The sequence below is a fragment of the Phragmites australis genome, chromosome 5 (assembly GCF_958298935.1).
Source record: "Phragmites australis chromosome 5, lpPhrAust1.1, whole genome shotgun sequence".
NCBI classification, from domain to species: Eukaryota; Viridiplantae; Streptophyta; class Magnoliopsida; order Poales; family Poaceae; genus Phragmites; species Phragmites australis.
This window is the reverse complement of record NC_084925.1, coordinates 43,940,769-43,954,994: the sequence shown is the minus strand read 5'-3', so window position 1 is coordinate 43,954,994 and position 14,226 is coordinate 43,940,769. Positions and strand designations below refer to the sequence as shown.

The following is a 14,226-nucleotide window of genomic DNA, read 5'->3' as shown; positions in this document are numbered from 1 at the left end:
TGTTCATAGTTGGTACTGTCTGGGAAGGACTACCGCTTCTGGTCGGCAGACCCAGACTCCCAGACCAGCACATGCGCAATTCTCAACTGAACTTCATGCTGCAGAACAAATGTTTATGCGACCTCTAAATTCAATCTCTGCAGGATCAGCATAGCAACTGAATCAGTGGTAACGACAGAAATAAGGCTACACAAACAGCACAAGATGGATGCGGTATTTTCCTTTTCAACAAAGAATGTGAGAACAGACATCGATGGGAAACAATGAGCTGATGTTAAGATAACTACATCGTACATGATCATGAAAAGTAAACTGAGGCTGAAATTGATGAATGCCAGACAGCAGGGAATCATTTGTGCATGTGCTCCTCTGGTGGTAAAAGCCTGTCTTCTCAATTAGCACCTAAAAACAATCTTCCACGGTTCCTACGGTGGCGCCGCCGCCGCCGCTCTGGTCTGAGCACATCAGTGCTTCTGCCTCCGGTCATAACCGTACCATCCTCATCCTCGCCTTCCAAGGGGTAAGGGTAAGGTGTGGTTCCATTGGCACTGCTGCTCATCACATAATTCTCCTCTGCGCTGTCAGATGCACCGTTTGCATTCTGAAGCCTTTGGTTCTGATGATGCTGAGCAACTTGACGCATTATAAATAATAGCATCCTTCGAGTGTTTTCCGTCCCATGGCCATCATCAGCATCAGCATCAGCATCACTTTCTACATCCTCCAAGTCCACTCCATCCTCCAAGTCTAGCACATAGTCACCAAAAACAACAGCCCTCCCCATAGTGGCAGTAATAGTACTGAGCGCATCTTGCCTCTCTCTTTCAATCTCGAGTAATCTCCACTTCTGTTCAAGGACTGGATCCACTTCCCTTGGCTTTGCAAGAGGGTGCTCTGACTTGATATGCTTGCTGAGTTCCTTATAGGTCCCCACAAACGAGCAGCCGTCCTGCATGCATGTTCTCCTTTTTCCATTGAGATAGCTTCGAGCTGGTTCTACCACTGTCCACCCTTTCACCTTGCCACGACACAACGGGCATGCAAGGTCAATGGACTCGGTTTTTTCACCTGCAGTCAATGGTGCTGAGTCTAGGTTACTCCCAACACTATTGGCGGGAACTTCCTCGAGCAATGCACCCTTGGTGTAGGCCTTCTTGAACTGATCAAGGCAATTCGAGTGGCGGTAGCTAGATCCACACATGTAAGGGCGACATCCCTTATCATGAGATGAACAGAGGAGGAGAACAGCATTATGGGGGTATTCCATGCACACAGAACAGTTGGCATCTTCCCAGTCCATCTTGTGCGCAGCTGGCAGTATTTTCTTTCGGTTGGAATCTTTCATCGCCTTCCATCGGTACGAAGGAATGGGATATGGGTTGGGCCTGAGATGACGAGCTACATGCCTCCTTGCTCTAGCACTTCTTGCCATTTCCTCGAAAATCTGTCAAGAAAGGCATGGTTATGTTCTTTACATGGAACAATGGATAATGATAACAGAAGGCTTCTTATAAGCAAGACGGGGTGAGACCGTGAGAGATTATCAAGACATGTGCAGAATTGGTTGAGGGCTATGTGAAAGACCACTAAGAACTGCACCGGTGAGAACTCACATTGCCAATCTAACTTAGCCATGTCAAAGAGTTCGATATTATAACATCTATGCATCCTCATAGTTTGCCAAACAGAATCAACAGCGAAAAGGGTAATGAGAAAAGTGCATTAGATGGACAGTTAAATGGGAAAGCTTAAGCATTAAACAGAAACACAAATCTCCATTGCCTTACTACCTACAGGCGACAATTTCCTTAGGTACTGACTGCTGAGACCACCCACTGCCCATACCATTCAGATGGCATCAGGTAGGTCTAATCTGAAAAATCATGGTATGAATGAGTCACAGATCCCTTAATATGCATCACTCAAAATAAAAATAAAAAAGCAAACATCAGAGTCTGCAGGGAATGCAAACTAAATAAATTGACTCTCCCAGTAAGGGCAATTTAAACATTAATTAGCATCATTACCAGTGAAATGCAGCTTTACCCCTGCAAGACTGTTCCCTCTTCTTAGACAAGCTATCAAACTTCAGATCCAAAATGGTGGATAAAGCAAACAAGGCAGGAGAAGTTACAGATAGACTTTATGGGATCCAAACTGATCAGGCAGGCAGCAGTTGGATCAACCGGAAGCATTAAATAATCAAATCAATGGAACATGTTAGATGTGATCTACATTCCCCATTAAAAAAGTCACAAGCCGAAGCCAGATAAGAACAAAAGGGAAAACTAGCGGCCTACATGGAGCATCTCATGTCTCCTCTCAGATCTAGTGATCTACCATATTAGAAGGGAAAAAACAACAGCATACGGCTTTTTAATAGAAAAGATCGAGAGAATCATTTGATACTGCACTTGTGCCAATGATTCCATCCTTTTGAGAATAATGCTAAATGACCAGCACAAGAAAAGAATTTGAAGCAAAGATAGTTTCTTTAGTTTTACTTTGCTCTTGGTCCTCCATACAGATCACCAGCACATGGATCGGACTTGGCAAAAGGATCCTCTTTTGCCACAGCTTGGTCCAAAATTCACCATTCTCAATACAATCTCAGTGGCAAAAGGATGCAACTTTTTTTTCTAACTACAACCACCTTATCCACTCAACAATGTATTAAGAAATAAGCAGGAACTCTTTACCTGCACGTCACGGAAAGAATCACGACCTTAAATGATAAGCACATGCGATTGACCTGAATTCCCTATCAGAATTCTGGATCGTCTACACTTAAATGGGACTACCAATTGACGCAACAACGAATTCACGAAATGGATCTTTATTAGCTTCGTGACACATGTTCTAATGTACACACAAATGAAAAATTCTATCGACTTAATAGGCAAGTTACTGCTCCATTAACTCAAAGTTGGATAAAAAAAATAGTCTCTTCCGCTCAGCTATCTTCAATTTAGGTCCAAGACCAAAGAATTCTTAACCACAAGCGCCTAAATTTCCACATGAAGGATCAATTCTGGTCACCCCTTGCGAGATCCCTACCCCAACCATTCCCACCTGAAATTTCCCGAAATTGACCCATAAGCACCCAAAGTTTTCCCCAAGCCGCGGCCGTTTCCGCTCTAACCAACAAAAAAAAACACTCAAATCACCACGGGAACACACAAAATTCGTCAAAAACAAGCCATTTTTCTCCCATCCGAGTCCATACACACAACCAGAACCGTAAACGAAGCACCTCATCCCACCATTTCAGGACCTAGAAGCCACTATTCTCGGCAAACCAAACCACCAATTCAACCCAACCAGCCAGATCAGACATGCCCGAATTAGGAGTCACGGGCCGTACCTAGACCGCGGCGGAGTTGCCGAGGCGGGTGCAAAGGAGCCGGATCCCGGCGGCGAGCGCGAGGTCGCGAGTGTCGGGTGACGACGGAGTGGGAGACGGCGGACGCAACGTAGAAGAGAAGGGGACGCAACTTAAAACAGGAACAGTTTCCTCGCTTAAAGAGAGAGAAAAAAAGGAAGATAAAACGAAACGGGACTTGGGAAATGGACGCAAAAGATTTGGGGGTGGGGGATGACGGGTGGGGCCACGAGATTGGAGAGAGGGACCCAAGTCTACGTCGAACCGTTAGACAGTAAGTTTATAGACGCTGTTTAGAAAGATTTTTCTAAAATCTTACCTATATCATTTCTCGTGATTTGATTTAATAATTAGGTCGAAAAGAAAGAGAAAATAAATACGTAGAGTATTTTTTATAGAATTTGACGCCGAACCGTTGTGGGTTCGCGTTGCAATTACGGCTCGTTAGGGGTGGCAGGTGCGTGGGCGGGGTCCGTGGACCGATGCCCGCACGGGCGGAGCGGGCCGCCGTGGGAAATCGATGCGACGGGTGGCTAGATCCGTGGGCCGCGCTCAAGCAGCGAGCGCCTTGGAGGAGTGACGCCACTATGGGGTAACCACCGGAGTCAAGTCGGGGCGCCCTCCTCCACGGGACGTTCACCGGACGTGTGTACTCCGCCGGAACTGCAGAGAAGAATATTCTCCTCCCTGGTTTTATCTAGGGCTGGCTAATTTTGGTGTTTTTATGCGTGGTCAACGGATTTTGTTCGCTGCTGAGGCGCAAGCGTTGTGTTTTTACCTCGAGCAAGCGTCTGTCTGCTTCCTTTTCAAATGAAACCCGAAGGGTGACAAAACATGAAAAAAAAAAAACAAAAGAAAAAAGTGACCGAGGCCAAAAACAAAAGCCTATTCTCCCTGCATGAGATATTCGAGACGCTCCGCTCTTACTAAGTCCTGATATAATCTTGAAAAGAAAATAGCAAAGGATTTTGTTGTTATAGCGTGATATGAGATATTTTGGACTATATCGTTGCATCCAGAAGTACAAATTATGAATATATGTTTTTACCATATAACTATAGTTTTTGAAAAAAAACACACTAAAACACCAAACTAAGACCAAAATCTGTACAATTTACAATGATTACATATATTGAAATCAGGGGAGGTGGGGGTGACAGTTGGGGGAGCCCTGTTCCCTAACAGTTAACAATTAAATTTTCATGGGATAGTGATATAAAAAAAGTGTATATTTAAGTTTAGGATAAAGTTTTTCTGCACTATCTTAGGTGATTAGAAATTTAGAATAATTTGTTCTCCTATCCACTATAGACTATTGGAGACAAAAAACAATCATAGCAAGAGAGTCTTTGTTCAGTTTGGCCACTGCGTTTTTGCAGAGATCAGAGGACGGATATTAGGCTGGAAGATTCTTGCAAACAACATGAGATCACTTCTAATACTTTGTTTCTTAGTTGATATCTTAAAGAAGAGAAAGTAAAAAATTAGTGTTAAGAAATAAGTTTATAATGTATAGTATTTATATGTTGTTTCTTTAGATCTTTTAAGACAATTAATGGTTGTATGTAGTATGATTAAAATTATCATTTTGATCATGTGGCCAACTATGTGTCTATGTTACTTTACAGAGAGAAAATGGTGAGCAATGCTTGTGTCATGGAGGGCGTAAATGATCAAATATGAAGAGGGAGCATTAGAAAAAAAACTGCAGTACCTAAATACGGTGTTTTAGGTCGTAGATAGTTCAACTAGCTAGTTTCTTTTATAACAAATAAGTTTCATCTCTCCCCTCTTTAAATAGCTTGTCATATTAATTTTGTACTTATATGAATATCTAATTAATGTATAAGAAACTAGCTATATTAGGGTATTGAGAGAGTCCTGACAAAATAATGGGTTTGGATCAAATCTAGTGGGGATAAGGTTGGATTGGCATTTTTAGATGGACCGAACGCATGGCACACAGACATGCACGAAGAGAATTTGTGTTGTGTGGGTGGCATCACAACAACGCAGCCATTCTCCAAGAAATCTAAAACCTAATAGCGGACCCCACGGAGGTGATCAGGATAGAGAATCGAAAAGAGAGGTGTTGGTGTTGGTGTTGGTGTTGGTATGTGGTGATCTCTCCCCACCCTCTGTTTTTCTAACTCCACTCGTACGCTTAGTTTGGTGACTTTGGTCTCAAAAATTATTTAAACTCTTTTTCTTAATCGAGAGATCAATATGCAAAATTAAATTTGTCGGTGTCATAAACTAAAATTGAACTTAATAACCTGCATGTCACTCTGTGATAAATATGGAGTAAACTTTAGTTCGAACTGGGGGTTTATATATCTCTCTTGGTGCACTTTAAACTATATTTAAGAAAAATTACACTTTGAACCATGAACTTTACGACAATTATTGCAGTTTAAACCATGCTTAGACCATGGCTTTGGAATTTGGATCATGCATTTCTGAATGATATAGGGCATGCAGTTTACACTGAAGAGGAATAGGGAGCATGGCCACCTCAACCATTTAATTGGTTATGGTTTTCTCACTACAAGAAATTTGAGTTTATGTGAGAAAAGCCTTCATGACGAATAATGAAAATGTCACGTATAGTGATGATTATTCAGGCGATTTCATCATTAAGCCAGGATAAGGCAAGTTAGGCCCAGAGCCATCGATTAGCATGTACAAAATGGGCGACCGCACAAGATCCCTATCCTGTAATGGTTCTATGTGATCATTAATCCTACTTACCAATTTAATTTATGTAATTTTAGGTTATTAATTAGGTCAGCAGTCCGTTAACTTGATCATTTATCTCACTGTGAACAACTACGTCTCATGAATTTTCATATGAAGATTAAATAGAACTATACTACTAGTACTAAGCATGTTTTAGCCTTTAGGTGCAACTAAATTTTCATCACCCGTTTAAATTGGACAATATGGTATAGCATATAGAATATAAATAAACTCTTCATAAACCACAACTCACCTAGATTTATTTTCTCTAGTTGCAATATTATACATCAGAATACGACTTCAGCCACCAAAGTTTAAATCCTAGTGTCCTTGAATTACACATGAGTATTTTCAATAATATTATTTGTAGGAGTGAGTATGTGAGTGTGGTGTGTGCGTGCGTGCGCTTTATCCTCATAGCCGTAGAAAAAGAAAAGATGTGATATTCCACAAATATCATTCCATTATGTTTAATAAGTGGTAATTAGTGCTTGTCAAGTAGAGGTTTAGATATTATTATATTTTTATGAGTTTTTCAAAATTCCTCTTTTATTTATAAATATTGACCACATATAACATTAATTAATTTTATTTTTAATTGTACACATACAATTATATTCGAGAAAAGATTTAATTTTAATTTTACATAGGATCCTGTATACTGCGGTACGGTCCTGGTTGGGCCGCTATCTATTCGGTCGTGTGACGTGTCCCCTTTGAGGCGCAACAAACTTGTTTGGTTTGCCCCTTCAAACTCATCACCAGGTTGTCGCATGTGTGTTCGACATACGTCTCGAAAGACTCAGGCACACGGGATGACAAAAGGATGTCACGTGACCGTCACAGCAACAGATGTCAAGGATTGTCGAAACTCTTCCGAATCGACTGGCATAACTCCTGCAAGATTAGAGATCAAATGAAACCCCCAAATTCCTTATAGTAATGTTATACTGGAGTGGAGGCGGAGCCGTCTTCCCTGTCCTATGTGTTCTTCCTCTTGTCCAACATGGCGGCTGAGGTGCCTTGCCTCCCACACCAAATTACCAATGTAACTGTTGGTAAAAAACGCATGATCAAAGAGAGTCAGCCGGTCAGAGCCCAAACATGGTGCAAACTGCAACATTTGTTCAAATTATCTAGTATAAAGTACATTTTTTGTTTAACACTACTATAGAACATGCTATCAGTGGCGGTTTAAAATTGCTATTGATTACTCGGTGCTGATAGCCAGTGACTATCAGTGTCGGGTAAAACTGTTATACAAATTATTTGTGAAAGAAAATATCTTTCACGAATAAAGTGTGATGAGAACCGGCCCACAAGAGTGGCTCAAGTTTTGAGGAGAAGTAGAGAAGGTAAGAGTGACTAGAGTTCTTAGAAAATTCAATTCCCTTTGGCTGGGTGGCAAAGGGTCAATATTTATACTGATATTCTGAGTGTGAATGTATAAACGGGCCCACATGAGACTGATAGACATATAAATTCTTTTCTTGTCCAACATGGCATAGGGACAACCCCATGAATCATCGCTTCCGCTAGTGAGGTGGTTGTCCCAGCAGCTGATCATCTATTCTGGTGCCCTACTGCACTAGCGTGTGAGGCACCACCACTTGCACCAGTATGTTAGGCGGCCACCACTTGCACCAGCATGTCAGACGGCTACCACTGGACGGGTATTAAATGCCGGTCACTTCATTGTAAGTAGGGAACGCCCCTGCAGGCCCTCTCTTGATTGATCTTTCTGAAGGTCTAATGGCTCCAAGAGTCCGGAGGGCTCCGAAGGCATGGCCTCCGGGACCCCTCTGGAGCCATGGTGCCTCGGAGGGGGTCCCGAGTCTGATAGTCCTCATGCCTAGATCGGCGGAGCCCAGGGGCGTCGAGGTCCTTGATGCTTACCTCTAATAGCAACCCCTTATGAGGATGGCCTGCGGTGCGGCTGTCCTCGTGCTACTCGGAGCAGGGCCTCCGGCAACCCTTGGCTCCGTGACCATGGGCCCTCAACCCTCCGACGGTTTTCAAGTTGGGAGTGTCGGTCCAGCGGTTAGGAAAAATGCCTAACATCACCTATGGGGAGGACATCAAATACAACTTACAGTTAGTGATGTAATCGTGTTCTATTTGGGTTGTAGTGGGACGCGCGACGTCTTGGCATTGAAGGGTCGTGGAGAGCGGTTGTACTTCCCTATGATGGTGGGATGAGACGACGTAGAACTTGCACCCGTGCCTTGAAGGAGGCAATCGACTCCTCCTTGGGTAGATAAAGCAAGAGTCTTAGCCAGTGGGCGTTCTCATCTAGCATTCTCGCCTCTTTTTCTCCTACTCTCACCAACGCTCCCGTCGGTCATTGTGTCTTCCCTCTCCATCACTATTGAGCATTCCTCACTATAATTCCAGGGTCGTTATGACTCGTTCGGGCGCACACGGTGGAACTGGATCCCCGCCGGAGGGCCGGGGGCATCTGGGGACTAGGCCGCCACGCCGACGGGATCCACGGGGACCATGATTCCCCCACCGCTTCCTGGTCCGCCGCCAGGCGTGGAACTCTGCTCTGCCAGCAAGAAACACCCCCGATGGACCTTCAATGCCTTCGCTGGTAGCAACTTTGCGGGGTCGTCAGCGAGGATTCCGATGAGATTTTCAGCGACAAAGGACACCAAAGCACTCTATGGGACTAGTGGAGTGCTTCTAAAGTGATTTGGACAATATTCACTGAGCTAAACTCAAAATATATCATTGATTGGATCTAGGCTAGGTTGAACTAGGGTCTAAACGACATGAGGGTCGAATCGAGCTTGGAAACAACGGGAAAATAGTAGGGGATTCCTCACCTTAGTGTATGGCAGCTTCCTAGCAGATCAAGCTTCAGAGAAGCTCTAGTTCGGAGATCGGGCTCCGGGGTAGCGTGCAGGCATGAGGTTGGATGAGCGTGCCTCTAGGGATGGAGAATAGGTGTGAAGCTCGGGAAGAGCTTGGGGAGGTTCCCACCGTCGATCTCCAGTCATCATGCATGTTGAGGTGGAGCTCTCCTTCTCTCTCTAAGGTGGAGTGGGGAAGAGAGTGAGGGAGTGAGTGTGTGAGAGAGAGCAAGAGAGTTTAATCAATTCACTTAAGTCGAGCCTCTGTGCTCTAGCGACCAGATCGCCAATGCTCCTAGTCAGACCGCGGTAAGTCCACGCGGCAAGCCCACGTGGTTGTACTCTTGGTGATCAGACCACGGGTAATCCCGATCAGATCACGAGGGCGGTTTTTACTGAATTTTCTTATGTGCCCCCTTATCTTCACTCTACATCTTTTTCTAAGTATTTAAGGCTTCTTCAAAGTGCTCTAAATCATCTCTAAAGTACTTGAAACATATTTTAACTCAACTCTATAAACAAATATGTATAATTACATGCAATGACGATCATGCATGCTTAATTACATTATTAGTATTTTGGGATGTGATAGCGTGATGGAAGCATGTTGTGGCCGCAACCTACGAGGCTACCGAAGCCTACCTGGTCACGGTGGAGGTTATCAACGAGTCCAACACAGCCCATGTGGCAGCCGAAGGCGATGCCCGTGACCTCCAGATCGTGGTGGCCACAGTTCAACAAGAACTGAGGGCGGCACAGGCGATGGAGGACGTGCTGCGAGTGGAGTACCAAGGGCTGGCCGAGTGTGTCACGGAGGCTGCCTGTGCCGTAGATAGTACTTTGGTCGGCCTCAGAGCGAAGGGCCCACCATTGCCCTCTGGCCCTGACGTCTTGGTTCAGACGCTTCACTACTCCGGTCCGCGGTAGGGGTGATGGCCAGTGCTGCCGAGGCTTATGTCGGCTCAAGTGTCTAGGTGGCCTTGGCGCTTCTGCATCGAGCAGGGGTCCATTAGTTCGGTACCTTGGAGCAACCTGACCCTGGCTTCGCAGTTGAGGATGTTTGGCTCAAGGCACCCTCGCGCAAATTCGCGCCGCCTTGGATGGCTTCCACTGGAGAGTATGGCCGAGGCACGACTGACCTACAACACTTTTTTTTATGTCAAAGCATGTGAAGCCCAGTGTCCGAGAGACCCCAAGTTTGGGAGTTTAGGCTATACGCCTGGAGGACTCTTCCGGCATACTGACACCACCTGCACAGCCTCCTAGGCCAGACATCACTCCACAGGGACAGTCACCGCACACGTATGAAGCTTCACAGGGTTGGCCTTTGGATGTGTAGTCCTCAATAGGCTTTACTTTTCTGTTTCTCTTTTTCTTTTGCGAGGGGGGGGGGGGTTATAGCATGTTGGTCTAGCATTCCTGCTTTATGTATCTTGATTTTTTTGGCTTATCTTTTAGTGGGGTTGTGTCTCCTTTTCCTCTTGTCCATTTACTCTGTTGATACACCGGGATGTACAGGCTATGATGCAGGCCGAGAGACCTGAAACAGCTAAAACTATCCTGGGTGAGGACTTACCCTGACTTTTCTGGCTAATCTTTTAGTGGAGCAAGTTTGTATTACCCATTGATTTGAGTAAGAGACCCTAGCTCAATCTTTATGGTCGCTTGGGTGAGGAAAGGGTTAAAAGAAACCCGGCTCTTTGTGAGCTCCTTAACGGAGACGTAAGCACTTCTTTGTGGAGTGATCGCACTTTGGGAACAAATCTTTGTCTCATTTACTTTCTTGTTTTTCATTGTTCTAGTTGATTTTGAGCAATTTGCTCTGATCTACTTGCTAGTGAGTTTGTGGCTGCAGGTTGTTGGAGAAAATACATTTAGGCTCTGAAGATGAAGGAGTCGCCACCATTGCCATTCGTGCCTCTACACCGACAAAATCACTTTTTGGTGACATAAGCGACGATGACACTCACAAGTGTCTTATGGCGAAAGGGCGCAAGGTAAAATCACAACTCAAACTCCTAGATAGTGATAGTGATAGTCAAAATGGGTGTGAAAGCATGCTTAAAGGTTTGAGTAAAAATGCTATGTCTAAAATGAAAGAGCTTATGGATACAATAGAGAGTCAAGAGGAGATTCTCGATAAACAAGAGGACTTGCTCATCCTTGAAAAGGAGAGAAATCTTGAACTCGAGGAGCTCCTTGCTAAAGAAAAGGAGAAAGTTGAGAAATTATCTAAAGATCTTGATTGAGCCAATGTCTCAATTGCTAGTTTTGAGAGTAGCAATTCTATACTTCAAAGGAATTCTCATGTTTAGATAAAATTCATAGAACTCTTGAAGTGCAAGTTGACACCCTCAAGAATAGATGCAACCTTACTTTCTAATGGCTCCACTAGTAATGGTTACTCTCGGTGTTACAATATTGATATAAATGCTTGTGCTATTAATGTTGAATCTTTGCAAGTATTACAAAAGGAAAATGAGAGGTTAAATAAGTATGGGTGCATCAAAGTCTTGAAATCCAAAGATGCACTATACAAGACCATTGAGGCCAAAGATAACAAGCAAAAGAGAGATCTTGAATTTGATATGTATGCAAACAAGCCTAGTGAGCGTGTCGTTATCAATGGTAAGGAATGCCTCAAGTTCATCAAAGGAAGCAAGCAAGATAATCACACTGCTCAAGCGAAGCAATCCAAGGGCCATGCACCTGAATCCACCTTTTATACTTCTTATGTGGTTAAGAGAAACCACCTTGGTAAAGTGATTGCTCTATATGTTGGTGCTCGCACAAAAGATAGAGTTGTGAAAAGGAATGTGTGGGTACCAAAAGTGCTTGTGACTAACATTAAAGGATCCAAATAAATTTAGGTACCAAAAGTGCTTGTGACTAACATTAAAGGATCCAAATGAAGTGCTTGTAGGCCTATTCCTCCGGTGAATCAAGTTGGTTGATCGATAGCGGTTGCACAAATCATATTACCAGAGAGAGGATCATGTTTTCATCATTTGAAGGAAATGGAGGATCATATAAGAATATTGTGTTTGGTGATGATGGAAAAGGAGAGCTAATTGGTTTAGGTAAAATTACCATTTTAAATGATCATTCTTTTTCAAATGTCTTGTTAGTTAAATCTCTTAGTTACAATTTGTTGTCCGTGTCACAACTTTGTGAGATGGGCTACAATTTTTTTTTACCCATGAGGGTGTGACCGTCTCAAGAAGAGATAACTCCTCAATAACTTTTACCGGTCGGTTGAAGGGTAAATTTTATCTTGTTGATTTTTCAACGGATGAAGTAAAGCCTAAAACTTGCTTGATTGCTAAGTGTAGCATGGGTTGGCTATGGCATCGCCGACTAGCCCATGTTGACATAAGGAATTTATCCAAACTTCTAAAGGGGAAGCACATCCTAGGACTAACAAATATTTCTTTTGAGAAAGATAGAATTTGTAGCGCATGTCAAGCGGGAAAGTAAGTTAGAGCTCCTCACCCCGTCAAGAATGTGATGACGACCACAAAGCCATTGGAACTTCTTCACATGGATTTATTCGGACCAATCGCCTACATAAGTATTGGAGGTAATAAATATCGTTTGGTTATTGTTGATGATTATACTCGTTTCACTTGGGTATTCTTTTTGCATTATAAGAGTAAAACGTAAGCTGCATATATTCAAGAAAATCGTGAGAAGATCTCAAAATGAGTTTGATGTAAAGATAAAAAGAGTGAGGAGTGACAACGAAAATGAGTTCAAGAATACACAAGTTAAAGAGTTTCTTGATGAAGAAGGGATCGAGCATGAATTCTCGGCACCCTACTCCCCTCAACAAAATGGGGTTATTGAGAGGAAGAATAGGGCCCTCATAGAGTCAGCGAGGACAATGCTTGATGAGTATAAGATCTCCGATCAATTTTGGGCGAAGGCGATCAACATCGCATGCCATGCCATCAATCGTTTATACCTCCACATGATCTTGAAGAAGATTGTCTACTAGCTTCTAACAAGTAACAAGCTAAATGTATCCTACTTTAAAGTTTTTAGCAATAAATGCTTTATTCTAAATAAGAAAGCCAATAGTTCTAAATTTGGTCCTAAGGTTGATGTTTATACTTGGTTATGGATCAAATGCCTACGCCTACCGTGTTTTCAATAAAACCTCCGGTTGTGTTGAAATCACGCGTGACGTGACATTTGATGAATCTAACGGCTCTCAAGTGGAGCAAGTTGATCCAAATATTTTAGGAGATGAAGAAATTGCAAGCGAGACGATAAAGAAGATGGTAATAGGTGAAATCAAACCTCAAGAATCTCAAGAGCAACAAATGACCAATAATGATCAAGCTCAACCATCTTCATCTACTCAAGTGGAGCCATCAACATCAATTCAAAATTAAGATCAAGAACATGATGACTCTAACAAATTTCTTGATGATGATAAAGTGAAAGACACTCAAACCCAATCCCAAGTGCCACACCCAAGAGTTCATCAAAGTGTCCAAAGAGATCACCCCGTTGATAACATCCTTGGTGACATTCAAAAGGGGGTAACCACTCATTCTAGAATAGCAAATTTTTGTAAATATTACTTCTTTGTTTCTTCTTTGAAACCTTTGAAGGTGGAAGATGCACTTGGTGATCCGAATTGGTAATGGCCATGCAATAAGAATTGAACAATTTTAAGAGGAATGAAGTCTGGTCCTTGATGGAAAGATCAAATCAAAATGTGATTGGCACAAAATGGTTTTTCCACAACGAACAAGATGAAAACGAGATCGTGACAAGGACAAGGCAAGACTGGTTGCTCAAGGATTTACACAAATTGAAGGTTTGGATTTTGGTGAGACTTATGCTCCTATAACTAGGCTCGAGTCAATCCGAATATTACTTGCCTATACCACTCATCATGATTTCAAGCTATATCAAATGGATGTGAAGAGCGTATTTCTCAATTAACCAATTTCTGAATTAATGTATGTGGAGAAACCGTCCGGATTTGAAGATCCCAAGTATCCTCAACACGTTTATAAACCCCATAAGGTGCTCTATGGGGCTTAAGCAAGCACCTAGAGCATGATATGAATGCCTTAGGGATTTTCTTGTCAAAAAGAGCTTTGAAATAGGCAAAGCCGATACTAGTCCTTTTACTAAGAAAGTTGATAATGATTTATTTGTTTACCAAATATATGTCAATGATATTATATTTAGTTCTACTAATCAACTCTTTGTGAGGAATTTAGTAGGGTAATG

The 14,226-nt window shown here is 42.9% G+C and overlaps 1 protein-coding gene across 6 annotated transcripts; it reads right to left on the bottom strand.

Annotated features, from left to right (window-relative positions):
• Window positions 1-205: 205 nt before the first annotated feature.
• LOC133919891 (uncharacterized) lies at window positions 206-3,528 on the bottom strand. 6 transcript variants are annotated; one of them, XM_062364441.1, is made up of 4 exons: window positions 3,365-3,527; window positions 2,028-2,086; window positions 1,795-1,873; window positions 206-1,444 (listed from the first exon to the last, which is right to left on the bottom strand). In XM_062364441.1, the coding sequence occupies exons 3-4, from the start codon at window positions 1,846-1,848 to the stop codon at window positions 392-394; spliced, it is 1,107 nt and encodes a 368-aa protein (XP_062220425.1). In that variant the 5' UTR covers window positions 1,849-1,873; window positions 2,028-2,086; window positions 3,365-3,527; the 3' UTR covers window positions 206-391. The 6 variants fall into 6 exon arrangements, with proteins under 6 accessions (XP_062220425.1, XP_062220427.1, XP_062220424.1 ...); XM_062364443.1 differs by having other exon boundaries at window positions 1,791-1,873; window positions 3,365-3,526; XM_062364440.1 differs by lacking the exon at window positions 2,028-2,086 and having other exon boundaries at window positions 3,365-3,528.
• Window positions 3,529-14,226: the final 10,698 nt, after the last annotated feature.

What these genes read in the sequence shown, in the direction of transcription:
- LOC133919891 (XM_062364440.1), bottom strand. Translation starts at nt 1,848, where the DNA reads ATGGTATGGGCAGTGGGTGGTCTCAGCAGTCAGTACCTAAGGAAATTG. An exon ending in ACCTAAGGAAATTGTCGCCT is followed by an intron (nt 1,445 to 1,794) that starts GTAGGTAGTAAG and finishes CTTTCTTGACAG; the next exon opens with ATTTTCGAGGAAATGGCAAG.